Source organism: Mustela lutreola, chromosome 1 (genome assembly GCF_030435805.1).
Source record: "Mustela lutreola isolate mMusLut2 chromosome 1, mMusLut2.pri, whole genome shotgun sequence".
Taxonomy (NCBI): Eukaryota; Metazoa; Chordata; class Mammalia; order Carnivora; family Mustelidae; genus Mustela; species Mustela lutreola.
In genome coordinates, this window is record NC_081290.1 from 231,045,067 (window position 1) to 231,066,899 (window position 21,833).

The following is a 21,833-nucleotide window of genomic DNA, read 5'->3' on the forward strand; positions in this document are numbered from 1 at the left end:
GGTGTTTGCTCAAACAAGCAGGGAGAACCAAGACAGGGCTGTTACTTAACCAACAGCAATTGTTAAGACACTATCATTTTAAATACAAAAAGAAATGTATCTTAGAATCCATGAATTATAGTAAATAGGTTTCCTTTACCCAGTTTCATAACTTAAATAATGATTCTACATATACAGTACCTCTTCTCAAAAACAAATGAGGTTAGTAGTACCCATATTAAAATCTTAAAAAAGTTTTTATTGAAGTATAATTAACATACAATGTTATATTTAGTATTACTCACATTTTAAGAAAATAAAAGTCAAGCTTATACTACTTTAGTAGTATGCAGTATGCCAGAAAGGGAATCCTAGTTTATTGATTTAAAACCTATATTCTTTCTCCTACAGAAGAAGTACGAAATAAATAGTATTGATACAGGGTGGGCAAACTATAGCCCATGGGCAAATCCAGCCATTGCCTGTTTTGTATGGCTCAGGAGCTGAGAATGGTCTTTACATTTTTAAAAGCTGGGAGTAAAGAAAAAAGAATAATATATAATAACAAGAGAAAATTACATGAAATTCAAATTTCAGTGTCCACAGAAAATATTGTTAGAACACAATCACATTCAATTACATATTGTCCATGGCTGCTTTCACCATACTCAGCAGAGTTGAGGAGCTGTTATAGAAACTGTACTGCAAACCATAAAATGGTTACTATCTGGCCCTTTACAGGAAAGTTTGCCAACCTCTGGTATAAATGATAGGTCTTACAAAAGGACAGAAAATGGAAAGATCTACTTCAGGATGAATGGTCAGGAAAAGATTTAGGATCTCATTTTAAATGAATGTTGTGTGCCATATGTCCATTAAGTGAAAATTGACAAAAACATGAACTATGCTACTATAGAAATGCAAAGAAATGAAAACAGAGGCTCTTGCACTCCAGACCTTCCATTTTAGGGGTAACTTAAAAAAATTCCATAAAATATAAATTAGAATAATTATGGTAATTGCCAAAGTACCATAAAAATTGATAGATTTATTTAATATAACATTTTTAAAAATGCGATACCAAGTAGTAATGCACAATAATTGATAAGTGAGTGGAAATGACAAAAAGTGTAATAGAGCTCAGAGGAGGGATAGAACAAGTGAATGAGCTAGAATAGTCTGAAAGAGCTTCATGGGTTTTGTAGAAAAGTGAAATGGGAGGCATTGCAAGTACAATAAACTTGGCAGTTAGTAAGTTAGTTAATAAGCTAGTAGGTGCCAAGAAACATTTAGGGAACTGCCATTGCCTGGAACATGAATGTTGAGCTTTTATGGAGAGCTTTTAACAGTAGACTGCCTGCTCTGATCCCTACACTTGTTAGAGTTACCAATGTATAGGTATCATCTCCTTGGAAAATAGTCTTCACCCTTAGAGAACAAGGGATAAACCAAGCAAGGGCAGAAAAACCCAATCCTATAAAATGCAGGTCCTTCCAAAAATAATTGCTAATTGACATTTGTTCTCTTATAGTAATAAGAGGTTTGGGGAATCACAAAAGAAGAGATAAACTGCTATAAAATAAAATCAAAACCAGGCATAAATCTTTACATATAACGGACTAATTGGGGATGCCTGCCTGGCTCAGTCAGTTAGATGTCTGCCTTCATTTCGGATCAGGCTCCCAGAGGCCTGGGATCCAGTCCCACATTGGGCTTCTTACTCGGCAGGAGCCTGTTTCTCCCTCTGCCTGCTGCTTTCCTTGCTTGTGCTCTCTCTCTCTGACGCATAAATGCATAAAATCTTAAAAAAAGAGAGAGAGAGAGAGACACTAATTGTAGACATGAGCTACAACCATATGAGTATGTTCAATTCAAATTAAGACAAGGTATTTGGAAGCACTCACAACACACTTTGCCTAAGTGCTAGTGTTGAAATAAAGTATAGATTTCATTATTTCATGAAGTGAAACAGCTTTCAGAAGAAAGAGAATACAAGTTTAGTTATGCCATCTTCATGGAACTGGTGAAGAAAAAAGATTGTTCTTGCAAAATGAGGCCAAATATGTCTAGGATAGGTCAGCACTTAGTAGCCAGCATGCTTGAAACCAGGGAAATTAAAATGAAGTTCATCATCTTGAAGAGTAGACCGTCAAGCAAAAATTACAAGTCAGAAAGAGAAGGGTTAAACTACAGAAGGCTATGGGGATAGCTGTGCTGTTGCCTACTATGTGATGATACCTACCAGGATTATTATATCATTAACTGCTCAGGGAAGAAGGAAGGGTAGGGCAGAAGAGGAGGAAGGGAGGAAAATTTCTCCCTGCATATTTAGAGAACAAGGAATAAGAAAAATTGTATGTTTTGAAGTGAATGTCTCAAGTCTAAATAGGCATAATAACCTCAACATTGACTAGGCTGCTTAAATCTGTTAAGAGAGTTATGAATGAGTCATGAGCTGCACAGTAGCAGTCCTAGTCACTGTTGCCACAAATTCTCTAGTCTAGGAGTCTTGCAGTGGAGGCAAAATACTGAAGTTTAATTGCAGCGAGCTATTTAAATCAAGGCATCAGCGCTAAAAAAAAAAAAAAAAGGAAAAAGAAAAAAAGAAAGAAAGTCCTCATTAGGAACACTTTGAAGGGAATGGAAAGAAGGCAACCAGATGGCTGTCTGGGTTGTGGTAGTTTAGAGTGTTTATTACTAGTGATAAGGGCATGCTATTAGAGCAGCAGAGTGAAGATTCTAAAAACTACATACTGGATCAGATTATTAGAGATCATCTAACCTAAATCTTGTGTTATGGAAGGGGACAATTAATTAGCTGCCTATTATGTGTCAAACAGATTTTTCAGTTCTGCAAGAAACGTTTTCCTATTTATTTATTTATTTTTAATTTATTTATTTGACAGAGAGAGATGAGGAGAAGCAGGCTCCCCGCTGAGCAGAGAGCCCGATGCGGAACTCGATCCCAGACCCCTGGGATCATGACCTGAGCCGAAGGCAGAGGCTTAACCCACTGAGCCACCCATGTGCCCAAGTTTCCCCATTTTAAAGACAAGGAGATACAGACTCAAATGTAAAATGATTTGCCCAGAGCCACTTTCAGTACCACTGGAACTTGGAATTAAACTCAAGTATATGTCTGGTTCCAAAGTGCTCTTTCTATTACACCATCATAGTGAGTCCCCGAGAGAAGGAAAGATAAATTGACCAGAGCCACAAGGCTTATTAGCAACAAAGACAGGATTTCCACTTAAACCAAGAAAAAGTCCAAAGCAAAGAACACACATAGATGCATGGTGGAAAAGGAGTGACAGTAAACAACTTCAGCCCTCTCCTATGATTTGGATGACTGGATTCTTCAACACAACTTCCTTCTTTTCTTTTCTTTCTTTTTTTTTTTTTTTTTTTTTTGGCATATGTGTGTGCAAGAGTGGAGTGGTGGGGCAGAGGAGAGCGGGAGAGAGTGTTTAAGCAGACTCTGTAATGAGCATGGAGCCCAATGTAGGGCTTGATCTCACGATTCTGAGATCAGGACCTGAGCCAAAACCAAGAGTCAGACACTTAATCAACTGTGCCATCCAGGCAACCCCTCAGCATACCCTCTCATTCAATTATCAAAATTTATTAGTAGTATGTGTTTGGGACGGATTGGCAAAACTATATTTTGAAGAACAGCTAAGTGTGGCATATAGTTGGACCACTCCTTAAATAGCACTACTAATTAACTTTCTTCTCTAAAAGAAAAAAAAAACTAATTTATGACATTAAGGAATAAATTTTTCCTAGCCAACCAGAAGTGTTTTCTCAAATCTGACATCAAGCAACACATAAAGGAGGGCTCATTACATTTAAAAACAAACCAATTATCCAATTTTGCAGACACTAAGAAACAACAGATTTGCTAGTAATAAGTCTAGCAACCATGGAAAAAGGGATATTTACTCAGAAGTGCTCAGGTCAAGGGGCTCAAACCTGGCACAAGGTGGAAAGGGAGAAAAGGGGTAGAGAAAGAGATCTATTACTTTCTATATCTGTGCTGCAGTGAAAACAGTGGAGAATGTGTAGTCAAAAGATAAGTCTCCCCCCCCCCCCATTTGCTAACATCAGGACTTGGAATACATGTCCTTTACTGTCTACTCTAGACATACCTTCATTTCTCACCACTCTCTATTTGCTAGCAGAATTCCAGATTGTTTTAGTAGCTAGTAGAGATATTTGGTTATCTTTCCTCCACCCCAAGAGAATTAATGAGAATCGGTCTAAACTAGTCATAGTAATTTCATTCCCTACTGCCAGTGATTGGTCTTAGGATGCACATGTAAACCAGTTCTGGACAATGAAAATTAAGGGAAAAACTGGCTGGGAAATTTACCTTTCCAGAAAACAAAGAAAAGAAAAAAAAGGGGGGGGGGATGAAAAAAAGACAAGCTTAGCTAGCAAAAGGCCTTTTCTTCTGTTCCTTCCTTTTTATTTGGAAAGATGGAATAAAGGTAAGATGAAAGTTAAGTTGCAGCAGCCATCTCACAACCAAAAGGTAATAAGCAAGAAAAGGAAAATCCAACATTCCTAAGGATGGCAAAATTAAGGATGCACAGGGTCCTTAATATAGTTGAATGACTAAATCAACTCTGGAATTTCCTATTTCCTTTTGGTTTAAAGCACAGTAAGGGGGCGCCTGGGTGGCTCAGTGGGTTGGGCTTCTGCCTTCGGCTCAGGTCATGATCTCAGGGTCCTGGGATCGAGCCCCACATTGGGCTCTCTGCTCAGCGGGGAGCCTGCTTCCCTTCCTCTCTCTCTGCCTGCCTCTCTGCCTACCTGTGATCTCTGCCTGTCAAATGAGTAAATAAAATCTTAAAGCTCAGTAAGTTGTTAACAGCAAATACAATTATTTCACATTAATGTAATACTGCTAATTTGAATTTGGAGAGTTTTGTAGGTCTAACTGCACTTAAACAGTATATCTATTGAGTTTTTTAATTATATAAGAATAATATGTTTACTTATACATAAAAAATTTATCCCGGGGCGCCTGGGTGGCTCAGTGGGTTAAGCCGCTGCCTTCAGCTCAGGTCATGATCTCAGGGTCCTGGGATCAAGAGTCCCACATCGGGCTCTCTGCTCAGCAGGGAGCCTGCTTCCTCCTCTCTCTCTGCCTGCCTCTCTGCCTACTTGTGATCTCTGTCTGTCAAATAAATAAATAAATAAATCTTAAAAAAAATAAAATTTATCCCTTAGTTTTATAGTGTACATAATTAAGTGATACTACATTAAATATAACTTAGGCCAATACTAGGCATCTGAAATATTTTTCCTTCAAAAAGGATTCATACACATCCTCAAAAAAGACTCAACATCATAAAAATGTTTATTCTAAGTTAACTTAAATATTTAATGTAATCCCAATAAAAATACTGTTAGTACTTTTTTTCTGGTACTAGTTTGATTATAAAGTTTATTTGTGTATTTTCAGCCATAAAAAGAATGTGATCTTGCCATTTGCTAACAACATGATTGGACCTAGAGCGTATTATGCTAAGTGAAATAAATAAGACAGAGAGACAAATACCACATGATTTCACTTATAGGTGGAAACTAAAAAATAAAACAAGTGAATTAACAAACAAGAAGCAGAAAAAGACTCATGAATACAGAGAACAAACTGATGGTTGCTGGAAGAGGGGAAAGGGGGAATGGGCAAAAACGGGGGTGAGGAATGGGGAGATACAGGCTTCCAGTTGACAGAATGGATATGTCACAGGGAGTAAGAGGTATAGCATAGGGAATATAGGCAATGGTATTGCAATAGCATTGGATGGTGATTAATGGTAGCTGCACTTGTAGTTAGCACAGGATAAAGTATAGACTTGTGGAATCACTATGTTTTACACCTGAAACAAACATAACATTGTATGTCAAACATATTTAAAAAAAAAAAAGTTTATTTGTAAGAATAAACAAATAACCAGGAAAATCTTTAAAAAGACTCTACCACCTACTAAAACATATTTAAAATGCCTCTGTAGGGGCGCCTTGGTGGATCAATCGGTAAGGCGTCTGCCTTTGGCTCAGGTCATGATCCCAGGATCCAGGGATCTAGCCCCGTAACAGGTTCCCTGCTCAGTGGAGAGCCTGTTTCTCCCACTCCCCCTGCTTGTGTACCCTCTCTTGCCATCTCTCTCTGTCAAATAAATAAATAAAATCTTAAAAAATAAAATAAAATGCCTCTGTAATTAAAGTGTAGTAGTGGCACATCAGTAAGTAGGCAGGCCAATGGGAAAAGAAACTTCACAGATCCAAATCTATGTGAAAATTTGGTACATGATAAAGGCATCATTTTTTAAAAAAGATTTTACTTATTTACTTGAGAGAGAGAGTGAGTGCGCACAAGCATGGAGAGAGGGGCAGAGAAGGAGAAGAAGACTCCCCACTGCGCAGGGAGCCCAATGCAGGGCTTGATCCCAGGACCTTGGGATCACGACCTGAGCTGAAGGTAGATGCTTAACTAACTGAGGTGTCCCAAGGCATCATGTTTTAAAAACAATTTCATTTATTTGAGAGAGAGAGAGAGAGAGAGAGTGCAGGAGCAGGGGGGAGAGGTGGAGGGAGAGGAAAAAGCAGACTCTCCGTTGAGCAGAGGGCCCAACTTGGGGCTTGATCCCAGGACCCTGAGATCATTTTAATCCAGGGGAAAAGACTAATTTTTATTGAGGTAAAACTCATATAATGGGAAAAAGACTTTTTAATAAATGGTGTTACAACAATTGGATAATCTGTGGGCAAAGGCAAAACTGAATTGGTTCCTCACTTTGCACATCAAGATAAACTTAAAACAGGTGTTTAAAAAAAGGAACCATAGGGGCGCCTGGATGGCTCAGTGGGTTAAGGCCTCTGCCTTTGGCTCAGGTCATGATCCCAGGGTCCTGGGATCGAGCCCTGCATCGGGCTCTCTACTCTTCGAAGAGCCTGCTTCTTCCTTCTCTCTCTGCCTGCCTCTCTCCCTACTTGTGATCTCTGTCTGTCAAATAAATAAATAAAATCTTAAAAAAAAAAAAAAAAAAAAAAAAAAAGAGGAACCATACAGTTCCTGGGGAAAAAAATACATGAATTCCTTTATAACCTGGGAGAAGTAAATGTCTTTCTGCAATTCAAAATCCAGAAGCAACATACGTTAAATTTGAGTACGTTAAGATCTAAAACCAAAACTTTTGGTGTGCCTGGGTATTTCAGTCAGTTAAGCATCTGACTCTTGATTTCAGCTCAGATCATAATCTCAGGGTCGTTAAGATCAAGTCCCTTGTTGGGCCCTGCACTGGGCACAAAACCTGCTTAGGATTCTCTCTCCCTCTCCCTCTGCCCCACCCCAAAACCCTCTCTTAAAAAAAAGAAAAAAGAATAAATAAAAACAAAACATTTTACATAGCAAAATATATTGTAAGCAAAGTAGAAAATCAAGTTGGAAAAATATTTTTAAGATTTATAAAGAAGAAATATCCTGAATACACAGAGCTTCAAAGAGCAACTTTGGAAAACAGTTTGGCAAATTTCTTAAAAAACTATATATAATTCACCATATGACCCAGCAATTCCATTCTTAGGTATTTACCCAAGGGAAATCCAAATATATTTCCACAGAAAGATTTGTATGTGAATGTTTATAGCAGCATTATTTATAAAAGCAAAAAAATGGAAACAACCCAAGTGTTCAGCAACTGATAAACAAGTTAATTAAAATGTGGTATATCTACACAATGGAATGTCATTCAGTAATAAAAAGGTATGATGTACTGATAACATGATACAACATGGATGAATCCTGAAAACATTGTATTAAATGAAAGAAGCCAATCACAAAAGGCCACCTACTGCATGATTTCATTTACATGAAATCTCCAGAACAGGCAAATCTTTGAAGTCAGAAAATAGATTAGTGGTTCCCAGGGGACGGGGGAGGGAGAAATAACTGCTAGCAGGTAAGTAGTTTCTTTATGAGATAATGAGAATATCCTAAAATTAGTGATAATGACTGTACAACCATAAATGTACTAAAAACCATTGAACCATATACTCTGAAAGGGTAAATTCTATGGTATGTGAAATTTAATTTTTAAAAACCTAATAAGTTTACCAATAAATTTACTGATTTTAATAACAGCTTTAATATTTAAAAACATAATAAGCAACAAAAACAGAGATGCTAGGATTTGTAACTCAATATATGAGCTTGAGCAAGTCACTTCACTTTGTCCTTTATTTCTCCATTTGTTGAATAGCTCCTTAAAGGCTTCCTAAGAGGCCTGATATCCATTATAAATTTAAGACATTGAATGAAGGACTATCTAATCAGATATGAGTAATATACACAGGGAAAAAGCTGACATTTTAAGAAATTGAAAGGAGAGCTTCTACCTTATAAAGAATAAGTCTTTTTCACCATTCTCAATATAAAATAATTCATCAGTTGTCATTCCTTAAGAGCTTGTGTGTCAGGAAGCATTAAGTGCTTTGCATGTATTATTTCATTCTCACAGAACTCTAAAGAAAGCAGAAATTAAAAGAAAACAAAGACTATGTGAGGTTAAATGACTTGACCAAAGTAAATACACAAGCTGGACTTCAAACTCAGATCTTTATCATCATTTTTTTAAAAGATCTATATCACTTTAAACAACAATTTCTACACCAAGATATTACAAGAGCAACCATGGACTAAAAATCTGAAGTCTGGGTTTGAATCCTGTTTCTGCCATTTGATGATTCTGTGTTTTTAGGCAAGTCAAAGAACATTTTCATTTTCTCATTAAGAGAAAATATTAATCCCTGCCTTAATATATCTCATAAAATAATAAAGAAAGTCACTAATATATCTTCCAGTTAAAGTACTGTAGAAATGTTAAGGGATTACAAAATGTAGTACTATTGATAAACCAAAAACATGTTGAAAATGAAAGGTTTTAAAAATCTCTATAGTCTCTCTAATGGTAACATGTACTAAAGCAGTGATTTTCAAAACATACTCCTCTCAAGCACACTCAGGTGCTGTAGACTAAATGGTTGTGATCCTCCATCCCACCCCTCCAACTCCAAATTCTTGATAAATCTTAACGTTTAATGTCATGGTATTTGGAAGTGGGGCCTTGGGAGGTGATGAGATCATGAGAGTATAACCTTCAAGACTGGGATTAGTGAGTGCCCTTAGAAAACAGATGCCACAGAGCTTCCTTCCTCCTTCTGCCATGTGAGGACAGATCAAGAAGACTGCCATCTATGAACCAGCATGTGGTCCCCACTGGACACGGAATCTTTCAGCAGCTTGATCTTGGATTTCCCAGCCTCCAGAAATGTGAGAAATAACATTTCTGTTGTTTACAAGCCACCCAATCTATGGTGTTTTTGTTACTGCAACGCTAACAGATTAAGATACCAGTTACAAGTAGGAATCACAAACCAAAGCAGCTCCAAAATCTATAATAAAAAAAGGTCAAAATCACTGTTTTTGACATCATCTACTGGATTCTATCAAGGAATAGTGAAACCAGGATTTCAGGCCTTACCCAAAACACAAGTGTAGTGTTTTGAGACTAAACATAAATTTAATCCTGGTTCTGCCACATATTAGTTGGGTGACCTTTAATCTCAAGTCTGAATTTCCTTACTAATAAATGCAGAGAAATATCTACCTTCCAAGGCTGTGAGCAGATTAAATTAAGTAACATACATAATAAAGCTATTACCACAATGACTGGCACAAAGTAACCTACCTGGAAAAAGAAAGTAATTGTTATTACTACATTATCTAGAAATATTCTGGAATTACTTAAGTCTAATTTGAAAAACTGAATTATGGAAACTCAAGAAAAATCATAAACTCAATACCACCCTGAATATGCAAACACATTTAAATAAGGCTTAGTGAAATTAAAAGGCCAGAGATTATAAATTGAAAGAGTTGAAAGAGTAAGTCATGTAAGAGATTGTGAAAGGAACAGGTCCAACTTGAAGTAAGAGATAGATGGGAGAATGGAAAAAGATACATAGATAAGAAAAATGAAATGAATGAACAGAAGAAGAAATAAAGAAGGATGCTTTAAAATTAGTTAAAGTGAGACTTCATAAATCAAGACTCAGCAAAAGCAAAAGGCTGAATGTTAGTGTATTTGGAAAGAAATAAGATGCATGACTCAAAATTAAGTATGGCCAGGATAACAACTATGAATCCAAAAAACATAACGGGTCTCAGAGACTCAAGTCTTAGTTGTTAGCAGCCCTACCATTAATGCTCTACTGCCTTAGTATGAAGAAGACTTGATCTTTCTTTCTTTTTTTTCTTTAAAGACTTAGTTATTTATTTTAGAGAGAGAGTGCAAACAAACAAAAGGGGTAGAGGGAAAGAGAATCTCAAGTAGACTCCACAATGAGCGTGGAGCCCAACTTGGGGCTCCATCTAGGACCCTGAAATCACAACCTGAGCTGAAACCAAGAGTTGGACACTTAACCAACTGCACCACCCAGGCACCCTGAGTTTGTTTTCTTATTTATTAACAAAAAATATTGTCCCCTGCCTTTCAGTTTTTACCTTAGAGAATACAGAATTCTCTGAATGGTTTTCTTACCATAGTGCCATGAGATCATTTCAAATGAAAGCTCTCTTTCTAGGGCAGGGAGAGAGTCTGTATTACCACTAACTTTAGATTCAGCTGAGGCCTGCCAATGTTCCAATAACGAAACAGAAAAGAAAAATCTATGAAAACAAGCCACTTTAATAAAATTCACCAACATAGCTCTTCTCTTCACAATATTATAAAGAAGGATTTCCCTGAGGAGCTTTATTTTCTAGGATAAGCAGTTAACAAAGAAGACCAAAGCATCTGTTTAAGAGGGTAAGTTAGCAACAGTCATACAATCTTCTAATAAGCAGATTTTTGATTCATTTTCTCTTAGTATTTTTCTTTTCAGTTCTTATCGTCAGAGAACTTGTTTCAACAAAGCGGGAAGCTGAGCTCTAAACTAAGCTGTAGCATATACAGTTATTAAAAAGTTAATATTTTTATATTTATATATTTTTACAGAAGAGTGCTGGTATACTAAAGGACCAAATTTTAGTTTAAGAAAGGCAGCAATTAAGAAACATACCAATAATAAATGGTACATTTATTTTTATACTCCAGGTTAATTTTCCCAAATAATCTATCATGGATCAGTTTCCAGATCCTTCTTATTCCTGTTACAGTCTTACCTTTCTGTCATCTAAAGCCAAAACAATCTCCATTTTACACCTTGTATGAGGCCTTCTACTATTTCTTTTTGTTGTGCATCCAGCACCTATCTTCTGTTAAGATTTTCTCACCTTTCTACTGTGTATCATAGGTCTCCAATCCTTAATTTCCTCCCATGGTTTTTTTCAAACCTAGCCCCCTCAATTCTCACCACCTTTCTACCCTACTGTTTTAATTTATGGGATTCTTCTTTCTCTTTATTCCAAGGACCTTCTTTCATAGTACTGCATCTCTTGTCCTTATCTCCTTTTTTATCAGTTTTGTACATAGAACTTCTTGTCTTTATTCCAAGTATATCAACCCATCTCCAGAATTCCAAACACACCCTTTTAACTACCTCATACGTATTCTTCCTATCCCTTTTCTCTTTACAGTTACTAGTCTTCAGAATACCACTTGATACTAAAAATACCCCTCAAAAAAACCTGCCTATTCAATTCCCTCTGCTTCCTAGTAGTTACCTCTCCCATGATCAATTCATACCCTTCTCTCCTATACCTGAGTACCCCCTAATCTGGCAAAAGCCATTCAACAACCTAAAATTCCCCAAACCTATCTCTTCAACACAATTCCTCCTTTCCTAGTAAATGGTTTTCCCTAAAACATTTTAGCTGGCTACTCTGAATGCTTCATTAATTCTGAGTCTTCTTAAACCAGTATATACCTTCCATCAGACTTTACCTGGCAAAATCAACTGCCCAAATATCCTCTTTAAGCTTCCCCTACCTTACCTCTGCAGCACTTTCATTCACGAAACCCTGTTCTCAGTCTTTTCTCCATCTCTAGAGCCCATAGTCACTCTCTAACCACCTCATCACTCCTCCCCTTACTCCCTACCCTCACTTCTTAGCACGTTCCAATTACCCTTAACAGTCTACTTAACTATATTCTCCATCTTCCTCAGCCCTGTTTTCAAAATTTCTCAGGTCTCCCCTAAGAGACCTAATCTCTTAATCATCCCCTCACTCCCCGAATCTGTCTCTTAACACCCCTAGGAACTCTCTCTCTAGAACCTTCTGCTCCCTAGTTTTCTTTCCTTCAACCCTGCCTCGGATGTTCTCAATTCCCTCAGCCTTTCTTTTCTTTTCTTTTTTTAAGAGGTTTTTGTTTTTGTTTTGTTTTTTAATCTTATTTATTTGACAGAGAGTACAAGCAGGGGGAGCAGCAGGGAGAGGGAGAAGCAGGCTCTGGCTGAGCAGAAAGCACCAAGTGGGGCTCCATCCCAAGATCCTGGGATCGTGACCTGAGCGAAGGAAGACCCTTAACCAACTGAACCACCCAGGCAGGCCTCCCTCCCTCTGCTTTTCTAATATCTAGTTCTTTTAGTCTTTATTCTACTCCCAAATCTTTCCCTAGTTGTTCCCCTAATTCCCCTCAACTTTTCTCAGTCATTCCCCATGTCCCTCAATCCTCCCCGACAGATATTCCCGATTTTTGTTACCTCTACTACCTTTCCTCAAACCTTCTCCATCACTTATTCTGAAGGTGCCTCCTACTTCTCTTAAACAATCCTCTCAGCTTTCTCAGTCTTTGCCTCATTCCCTCCTTCCTTCAATACTATTTGTCCTCCAATTTCCATGGACTTGGCGCCTCCCCTAGTTCCCAAATCCGCCTACAACACCATCTAAACGTCTCCAGGCCGCCGCCAATACTCTCTCCCATCCTTAGCTTCCCTTGACGTGCAGGTCTACACGCCCAGAGACACCATTCTCCAATGGCCGGCCCCTGGAAGGGGTATGGGTCACGTACCCCATTCGCATCTTGGCTCCGCTCTGACTGCCCCCGCTGCCGGGGAGAGGTGGGCGAGAGGGCAGACGGCCGAGGTGCATGCTCTTCTCGAGGGCCGACATGAGGGGAAGGCCTCAGGTAATCAAACAGTAGCCTAAGCTTCGTCCCACGCTAAGTGCGGCCCAGCTGGTCACAGCTCGCTCCCCTACCGACGCCCAGTGCCTTTGGACAGCACCCAGCTACCGGCAGCACCGCCCACCGCCCACCGGCTCCGTAAACTCCACCTTCTCTCCTCAGCGCTTCCACCGGAAGTGCGCAACAGCCCTCCACAAAGGAAGCTGGGTAACGGAGTTTACGGATCTCTCGGACCCCAAGCGGAGACCTCATCGACCCTCGCCGGAAAGACAAGCGCTCCTAAAGGCAATGCACCCTGGGCAATGAAGTCCTCGAAGGGCGTATCCCTTTGCGCTTGCGCAGCTGGAGGCGATAGCGTCAAATCTCGCAGAGGTAGTTTAGCAGAGCTTGCTGGGTGTTGTAGTCTATTTGCGGGAAGAAGTCTTGGCGCCTTTTCTTCTCACCGCTTCTCGCAGACTGTTACCGGAAAAGCCCCTTCTTCCTGCTTCCCAGGCTGCCCGGCGGCTCCGGTTGCCGGGGAACGCAGGCGCCTTGGGAAGGGATGGCGGGAGGCTACAGCTTAGGTGCTGGAGCGGGAACTCAGTTGGTGAAGAAAAGCTCTGGCTCGTCATGAAACAACGAAAAGGCCAGGGGCCTGTGGGCGTCCGAGGCCGCAAGAAAAGAGGTAAACTGAGCGACCAAAGGTCGAGGAAAGAGTAAGGAGCAGAGTTAAGGGAGCAAAGTGTAAGGAATTCTAGAAGACTCCCACACGCGCCTGTAAAATAAGCCGGGAGAATGGAAGAAAGTGGGAAACAACCAGGGAATCAAAGGGTTGGAAGAGAAGGCAATTGGCTCTCCAACGGATGGAAAGGAAATAAGGGCTGAGGTGGGGTCACAAAACGGGCAAGTAAATGGGGCAAGGTAAGGGCTAAAAGGGTGCAGGCAGAACGTTTGTAAAGAAAGGGAATTAAAAAAAATTACCAGGAATTTTTTAACTTTTTGGAGTGAGATATACTCGACATATAACATTGTCTTAGCTTTAGGTTGTACAGCATCATTGAATATTCCTATATATTGCAAAATGAGCACCACAGTAAGTCTAGTTAGCATCCATCACCAATCACTAAAAATTTTTTTTCTTGTCATGAAAAAATTTTTAAAGTTTTTATTTATTCACCAGAGACAGCGAGATCGAGGCGGAGGGAGAAGCAGGCTCTCCGCTGAGGAGGGAGCCCGTTGTGGGACTCAGTCCCAGTACTGTCAAGATCGTGACCTGAGCTCAAGGCAGATGCTTAACTGAGCCACCCAGGTGCCCCTCATGAAAATTTTTAAGACTCTTCTAGCAATTTTTGTTTAAGATTTTATCTATTTATGAGACAAAAAGAGAGACCAGGGGAGGAGGAGGGTGAGAGGGAGAAGCAGACTCCCTGCTGAGTAGGGAGCCTGTTATGGGACTCAGTCTTGAGACCTGAGCTGAAGGCAGTCCCTTAACCAACTGAGGCACCCAGGTGCTCTCTTTTAGCAGCTTTCAAATATACAGTACATCAGTAACTATAGTCATTCTGTGGTACGTTACATCTCTATGACTTAGGACTGGTTGTTTGCTTTAAAGATTATTTATTTACCAGAGAGAGGAAGAAAGAGAGTCTGAGAGTACCGGGGGCTGGGATGGCAGGCAGAGGAAGAAGCAGGCTCCCGGCTGAGCAAGAAGACTGATGCGGGGTCCATCCCAAGACCTTGGGATCATGACCCTAGCTGAAGGCATGCTTAACACACTGAGCCACCAAGGTGTCCCTGAGGTGTTTTTGATAACAAATGTGTGTTTGTGTGTGGGAAGGTATACGTTTGTGGAGTTCCACAGCTTATGTGGAAGACATAAGTTGGAAAGGTGGTATATCAATAATTATAATAGTCAAGGATCATATTTTATACATTACTGAAACCCTAAGAGCTAGCATAAAGCAGGAGTCGGTAAGTGACTGAATGAGTCAAACATAAGACAATCGTGACGAATGAAGGGCTACAGGCAGGAGTTGGAAAAGATAGTTGTGGAGGAGAGAGGAAGAAAGAGTGGGGAGTGACAGGGTGTGGTGGTGTTGGAGTGGGGGTGAAGGCATGAGGATCTCTGAAGGATTTGAGAGGATAAAAGATTGTGTAGCAAGAGGACCTTATCAGAATAGTAGGCTTAAGGAGAAACATGCTCTCCAGAAGAGCAGGGAAATGTTAGCTGCAAAGAGAACAGTTGCCCTGGTAACCCAGGACAAATCAGAAAACTGGAAATTGAATCTTTATAGGGCTGCCTCCAAACAACAAACAAATTTTGTGTGACTTTGCCTTTTTACATTACAGGTAAATTGGTATTAAGAATAGTGATAGTACATTAGGTCATTGGATTGAGACAGAATCTACAGTCTGGAAGTAAATCTTATCCAAGCCATTTAAAGATAATTAAGGCAGTTTTGAGGCAGTACCTTTCTGGCCAGGAATGATGGGAGGATATGAAATGGAAGCATGGGTATGTTCGATGCTGGTGCTTCCTATACCAAACCAGTCAAGCATATTTGGTATATAGGAGGAAAATAAAAATAGAAATAATGTAAGAATATTCTTCTTGCTGTACCATGTGTGTATATATCTGTGTGTGTGATACACACACACACACACACACACATATATATATATTTGCTGTAATGCTCATATACACACCTCTGTATTATTTTTACATCAAAACTAGTTATCCATAAAGATTATGGTGGGTCATCTTGAACTATAGAGAGCAGAGAAGGTGTTTGCTTTACAAATCTAAAAACTGACGTATATAGATCTCCTGATCTGATGTACTCCAATGTATTTTCTTCCTGTTGAGCATGATCACTCTCCAAGGGAAAAGTAATAGAAAGATGTGTGTAATATAGGAATGGTTTCCTTTTTTTTTTTTTTATTCCAGTATAGCTAACATATAGTGTTATATTAATTTTAGGTGTACAGTATAGTGATTCAACAATTCTATGCATTACTCAGTGCTCATCATAAGTATGCACTTTAATCCCCATCACCTATTTCACTCAACCCAACCCCCAGCCTCTCTCCTGGTAACCATCAGCTTGTTCTCTATAGTTAAGAGTCTATTTCTTGGTTTGTCTCTTTCTTTTTTTTTTCCTTTGTTCATTTGTTTTGTTTCTTAAATTCCACATGAGTGAAATCATATGGTATTTGTCGTCCTCTGATTTATTTCACTTAGCATTATACGCTCTAGCTCCAGCCATGTTGTTGCAAATGGCAAGATTTCATTCTTTTATATGAGTGAATAATATTCATATTCATATATATAATTTCTTAAATCCTCTCTAAGTCATGATTAGTAGATAACTATAAGTGGAAGATAGTCTGGATCATTAAAGGAAAGTTTTATAGAAAGTCATGATTAGGGGCGCCTGGGTGGCTCAGTGGGTTGGGCCTCTGCCTTCGGCTCGGGTCATGATCCCAGGGTCGTGGGATCAAGCCCCACATCGGGCTCTCTGCTAGGCGTGGAGCCTGATTCCCCCTCCCCCTCTGCCTGCCTCTCTGCCTCCTTGTGATCTCTTTCTCTCTCTCTGTCAAATATATAAATAAAATCTTTAAAACAAAAAAAGGAAGAAAGAAAGTCATGATTAAATGCCTTGTTTACATGTATTATCTGTCTGAAATCCAATAAATATTATAAAAGCCAATAAATATTTTGAGCCCAGTACTGTACTAAAAAATGGTGGCAGAATCTGAAGATAATGGTGTCTGTTTTCATTGACTGAATGATGTTGGCAGGAAAGAAAATACACAATTTAAGGTGGTCTTTATTGGAATGCTGAGTCATATGCTATAAATCATTTGAACATTGAGTGAAGGGAGTCATTGCTGTCTCATGTTTGGTGATGGTTTTAAAGTAGGAGATAAAGATAACATATCTTCAAACCTGGACATTGCAATAATAAAAAACAACACTACTTGGAAGTAAAATTTAAACTACTTCTGAGAGTTTTAAAAACCTATGTACTCTGTTGTTATGCTTATATTTTTGAAATGGTATCTTTATAAATTGAAGTATAGTTGACATGCATGTTATGTTAGTTTCAGGTGTACAACATCGTGATTCCAGACATCTATATGTTATACTACACTCACCACAAGTGTAACTACTGTCTGTCCCCGTACAACACTATTACAGTACCATTGACTATATTCCTATATTGTACGTTTTATTCCCATGACTTATTCATTCCATAACTGGAAGGCTTTATCTCCCACTCCCCTTCATCTATTTTTCCCGTCCTCCTGCTCCTCTCCCCTCTGGCAACCATCAGTTTTTCCTTATATTTTTGGGTCTGTTTCTACTTTTTGTTTAGGTTCCACATGTAAGTGAACTCATATATTTGTCTTTCTCAGTCTGACTTACTTCACTTAACATAATACCCTCTAGGTCCATCCATGTTGTTTGAAAGGCAAGATCCCCTTCTTTTTTTATGGCTGAGTAATATCCCATTTTGTACATACACCATATCTCTTTTATCCATTTATCTATCAATGGGTTACTTCCACATCATGGCTACTGTAAATAATGCTGCAATAAGCATAGGAGTGCATATATCTCTTCTAATTAGTGTTTTTTGTTCTTTGGGTAAATACCCAGTAGAGGAAATTATTGGATCATGGGGTGATTCTTAATTTTTCATCAGAGGGGTGATTTTTAATTTTTTTAATTTTAAAATTAATATATAATGTATTATTAGCCCCAGGGGTACAGGCCTGTGAATCGCCAGGTTTATACACTTTACACCACTCACCATAGCACATACCCTCCCTAATGTCCATAAACCTACCACCCTCTCCCTAACCACCTCCCCCTGACAACCCTTAGTTTGTTTTGTGAGATTAAGAATCTCTTATGGTGATGCAACATGGGGGCTTACGTGGGTAGAAGAATAAATGAAACAAGATGGAATTGGGAGGGAGACAAACCATAAGTGACTCAATCTCACAAAACAAACTGAGGGTTGCTGGGGGGAGGGGGGTTGGAAGAAGCGGGTGGGATTATGGACATTGGGGAGGGTATGTGCTTTGGTGAGTGCTGTGAAGTGTGTAAACCTGGTGATTCACAGACCTGTACCCCTGGGGATAAAAATATATGTTTATAAAAAATAAAAAATTATATTAAAAAAATTAAAAATTTAAAAAAAAAAAAAAAGAATCTCTTATGGTTTGTCTCTCTCCCGGTCCCATCTTGTTTCATTTATTCTTTTCCTACCCCCCAAACCTCCCACGTTGCATCTCCGTATTTTTTATTTTTTAAGGAACATTCTTACTGTTTTTCACAGTAGCTGCACCAGTTTACATTCTTACTGTTTTTCACAGTAGCTGCACCAGTTTACATTCACAGTAGCTGCATGAGGGTTCTTTTTTCTCCACATCCTTGCCAACACTTGTTATTTCTTGTCTTTTTAATTCTAGCCATTTCAACAGTGTAAGGTTTTATCGTTTTAATGTGCATGAAATTATATCTTTCAGTTAAAGAGGAGTTTGTCTTAGCATATCTTAAGTTGGTATTACGTTTTAGAAAAACCTGAATCAGACCCTGAATACTAATTAGTTACCAAGGTCACTTAAGTGACCAGGTAGGTTATTATATGGTCCGCTTTGCTATTTGCTTCTCATATATTAGAATACATAAGATAAAACATCTCTCTGTAGAGACGAAAATGCATTCTCATTCAAAAAGCAGATTATTTTTCTATATTTAGTTTAAAGTTTGACTTAGTGTTTTTGGATTTCTCCACAGGTTTGAGTGACATTTCTCCGTCTACAAGCCTACCACCTCTTGTTGAAGGCCAGCTACGCTGCTTTCTGAAACTTACAGTCAATAAAGTCATATGGAAGATCGCAAAGCCTCCCACTTGTGTACTTGTCCGAGTGAGATGGTGGGGAGAAACATCAGATGGAACCCTATTTTGTCCTAGGGACGCACTGCAGACTGAACCAAAATCTGTGAGAACAACTACCCGTTATGCTGTTCGCTGTGGTCCAAAGCAGTTTACCTCTTATCTAACTGGTATGTTTCTGTCTTATCATTTTACCTTCAGGCCTAATAAACATGTATTATGTCGTTAGCAGTGGGTGTTATTGTGTACATAGTATCTATTGAGTGAAAGAAGTTTTATAATAGCCCTTTTATTGACAGTATACTATGTACCAGCAGTTGATGCATATTATTTTTAATACTTAATAACCCTGCAAGAAAGACATTTTCTGTTTTATAGGCAATGAAACAGGTTCAGAGATGAAATGAATATTCTTTAAAGTTACATAGTTGAGAAATGGCAAAAGTTGGATTTGAACCAATTTCTATCAGACACTGAAACTCACACACTTTCACCACACCATGTTGCTTTAAGAAATAACTGTAGTCTCTGCTCTGGGACTTATATTATGCTCAAAGAAAGAATATATATATATGTTATATAATATATATGTTATATAATATTTATGTATGTAAATATGTATATTTACATATATAGAAATAAAGTATGTGTAAAAGTATATGTGTTAGAATTCATATATAATATGTATGATATATAATTTTTGTATAATGTGTGTATATATATATATACACACATTACATATAGTACATATGTATATAAACTTTACTAATAGTGCAAGATAACACATGCTAAATGAGTGGGTTAGTGGATTAGTAATACTGGTTTTCAGAGCAGGGAAGGATCCCTTTACAGAATAACCAGGAGTCAAGATTTCTTCATTTCTGTTCAAGGAAAGCATTCTAAATGTACTGTATTTCTCTCTTTGGATCAGGTTTTTGCATAAACACATTTTGGATGGTGGGGTTATTTATCAAATCAATCCAGTTCAAGTCAGTAAAATTAAGTAGCATGTAAACTTTGTTGGTCTAAAGCTATTAGAGAATCAGAGTTGAAATAAAGGTTAAACTGTCCTTAAGAAGGTTATATTCTATCAAAGAAATTTTGAAAACCTCAAGATAAAAAGAACCAAAAATTCAGTCTCTCAAAAGATACATACTGAGCACTTAGCATTTCATAGTCATTGTGTTGTAGGCACTGTGGGGAATTAGAAAAATGAACCAATTTAATCAGAATTGTATCTAATTCTAACTAAATTCACAGAGAAGTTTAGTTAAAATACTAAGTAGAAAGTGATAATTACTATTATAGGATACCCATAGATATTCTGGATACTATAAACCTAATTTAACAAATGAAGAGTAAATAAAAATTCTTCAGTAAGACAGAAGATATTTATTAATATGATCAACAAATCAGACATTTATTTGAGCATTTTGTGGTATAATAAAGAATGTATTTGAACTTGAGATTGATGTTATCAGTTGCAGTATTTGGGGAAAGTCCCTCCCCATTTCTGACTCCCCTTTTTTCTCATCTGTAAAATGGCATTAGATTGCTACCCTTTCACCTTGCATTTTCATGAAGAAGCAGCTTGGTTGAATGGGAAGAACATGGGCTTTGAAGTCAGTCTTGAATTGGAACTCTGGCTTCAGAATTGGATGCCTGTGTGCTGCTGAGATGTTCCTTAAGATCTTGGAACCTCAGTGTCCTGTTAGTTAAATGGGGGATAATAACACTAGCGGTAGGAATTGTTGAGAAGATTTAATGAAAAAAGTTGTATGAAGTGATTGGTCCATTTCTTTGTGTCTTCCTCAATTTCTTTCATGAGTACTTTATAGTTTTCTGAGTATAGATTCTGTGTCTCTTTGGTTAGGTTTATTCCTAGGTATCTTATGGTTTTGGATGCAATTGTAAATGGGATTGACTCCTTAATATCTCTTTCTTCTGTCTTGCTGTTGGTGTAGAGAAATGCAACTGATTTCTGTGCATTGATTTTATATCCTGACACTTTACTGAATTCCTGTATAAGTTCTAGCAGTTTTGGAGTGGAGTCTTTTGGGTTTTCCACATATAGTATCATATCATCTGCGAAGAGTGATAATTTGACTTCTTCTTTGCCGATTTGGATGCCTTTAATTTCCTTTTGTTGTCTGATTGCTGAGGCTAGGACCTCTAGTACGATGTTGAATAGCAGTGGTGATAATGGACATCCCTGCCGTGTTCCTGACCTTAGCGGAAAAGCTTTCAGTTTTTCTCCATTGAGAATGATATTTGCGGTGGGTTTTTCATAGATGGCTTTGATGATATTGAGGTATGTGCCCTCTATCCCTACACTTTGAAGAGTTTTGATCAGGAAGGGATGTTGTACTTTGTCAAATGCTTTTTCAGCATCTATTGAGAGTATCATATGGTTCTTGTTCTTACTTTTATTGATGTGTTGTATCACATTGACTGATTTGCGGATGTTGAACCAACCTTGCAGCCCTGGAATAAATCCCACTTGGTCGTGGTGAATAATCTTTTTAATGTACTGTTGAATCCGATTGGGTAGTATTTTGTTGAGTATTTTCGCATCTGTGTTCATCAAGGATATCGGTCTATAGCTCTCTTTAGTCCATCAAAATCCTTGAGGAGAACACGGGCAGCAACCTCTTCGACCTCTGCCGCAGCAACATCTTCCTAGGAACAACGCAAAAGGCAAGGGAAGCAAGGGAAAAAATGAACTACTGGGATTTCATCAAGATCAAAAGCTTTTGCACAGCAAAGGAAACAGTTAACAAAATCAAAAGACAACTGACAGAATGGGAGAAGATATTTGCAAACGACATAT

The 21,833-nt window shown here is 38.4% G+C and overlaps 2 protein-coding genes across 9 annotated transcripts in view; one reads left to right on the forward strand and one right to left on the reverse strand.

The window, feature by feature from the left end:
• PPME1 (protein phosphatase methylesterase 1) overlaps positions 1-13,270 on the reverse strand; it is a 63,956-nt gene extending 50,686 nt beyond the window's left edge. Inside the window, exons 1-2 of one of the 3 annotated variants that reach the window (XM_059132901.1) lie at positions 13,002-13,270; positions 8,386-8,511 (exon numbers count right to left, since the gene is read on the reverse strand). In XM_059132901.1, the coding sequence (XP_058988884.1) occupies positions 8,386-8,444 (59 nt within the window). In that variant the 5' untranslated portion in view covers positions 8,445-8,511; positions 13,002-13,270. The remainder of the gene's footprint in view (positions 1-8,385; positions 8,512-13,001) is intronic. The other 2 variants (XM_059132910.1, XM_059132893.1) reach the window with 2 other exon arrangements.
• Positions 13,271-13,446: 176 nt separating this feature from the next.
• The window catches only part of C2CD3 (C2 domain containing 3 centriole elongation regulator), a 155,874-nt gene continuing 147,487 nt past the window's right edge, over positions 13,447-21,833 (forward strand). For all 6 annotated transcript variants that reach the window (XM_059132807.1, XM_059132820.1, XM_059132789.1 and 3 more), the window contains exons 1-2: positions 13,447-13,779; positions 18,904-19,173. In XM_059132807.1, the coding sequence (XP_058988790.1) occupies positions 13,725-13,779; positions 18,904-19,173 (325 nt within the window). In that variant the 5' untranslated portion in view covers positions 13,447-13,724. The remainder of the gene's footprint in view (positions 13,780-18,903; positions 19,174-21,833) is intronic.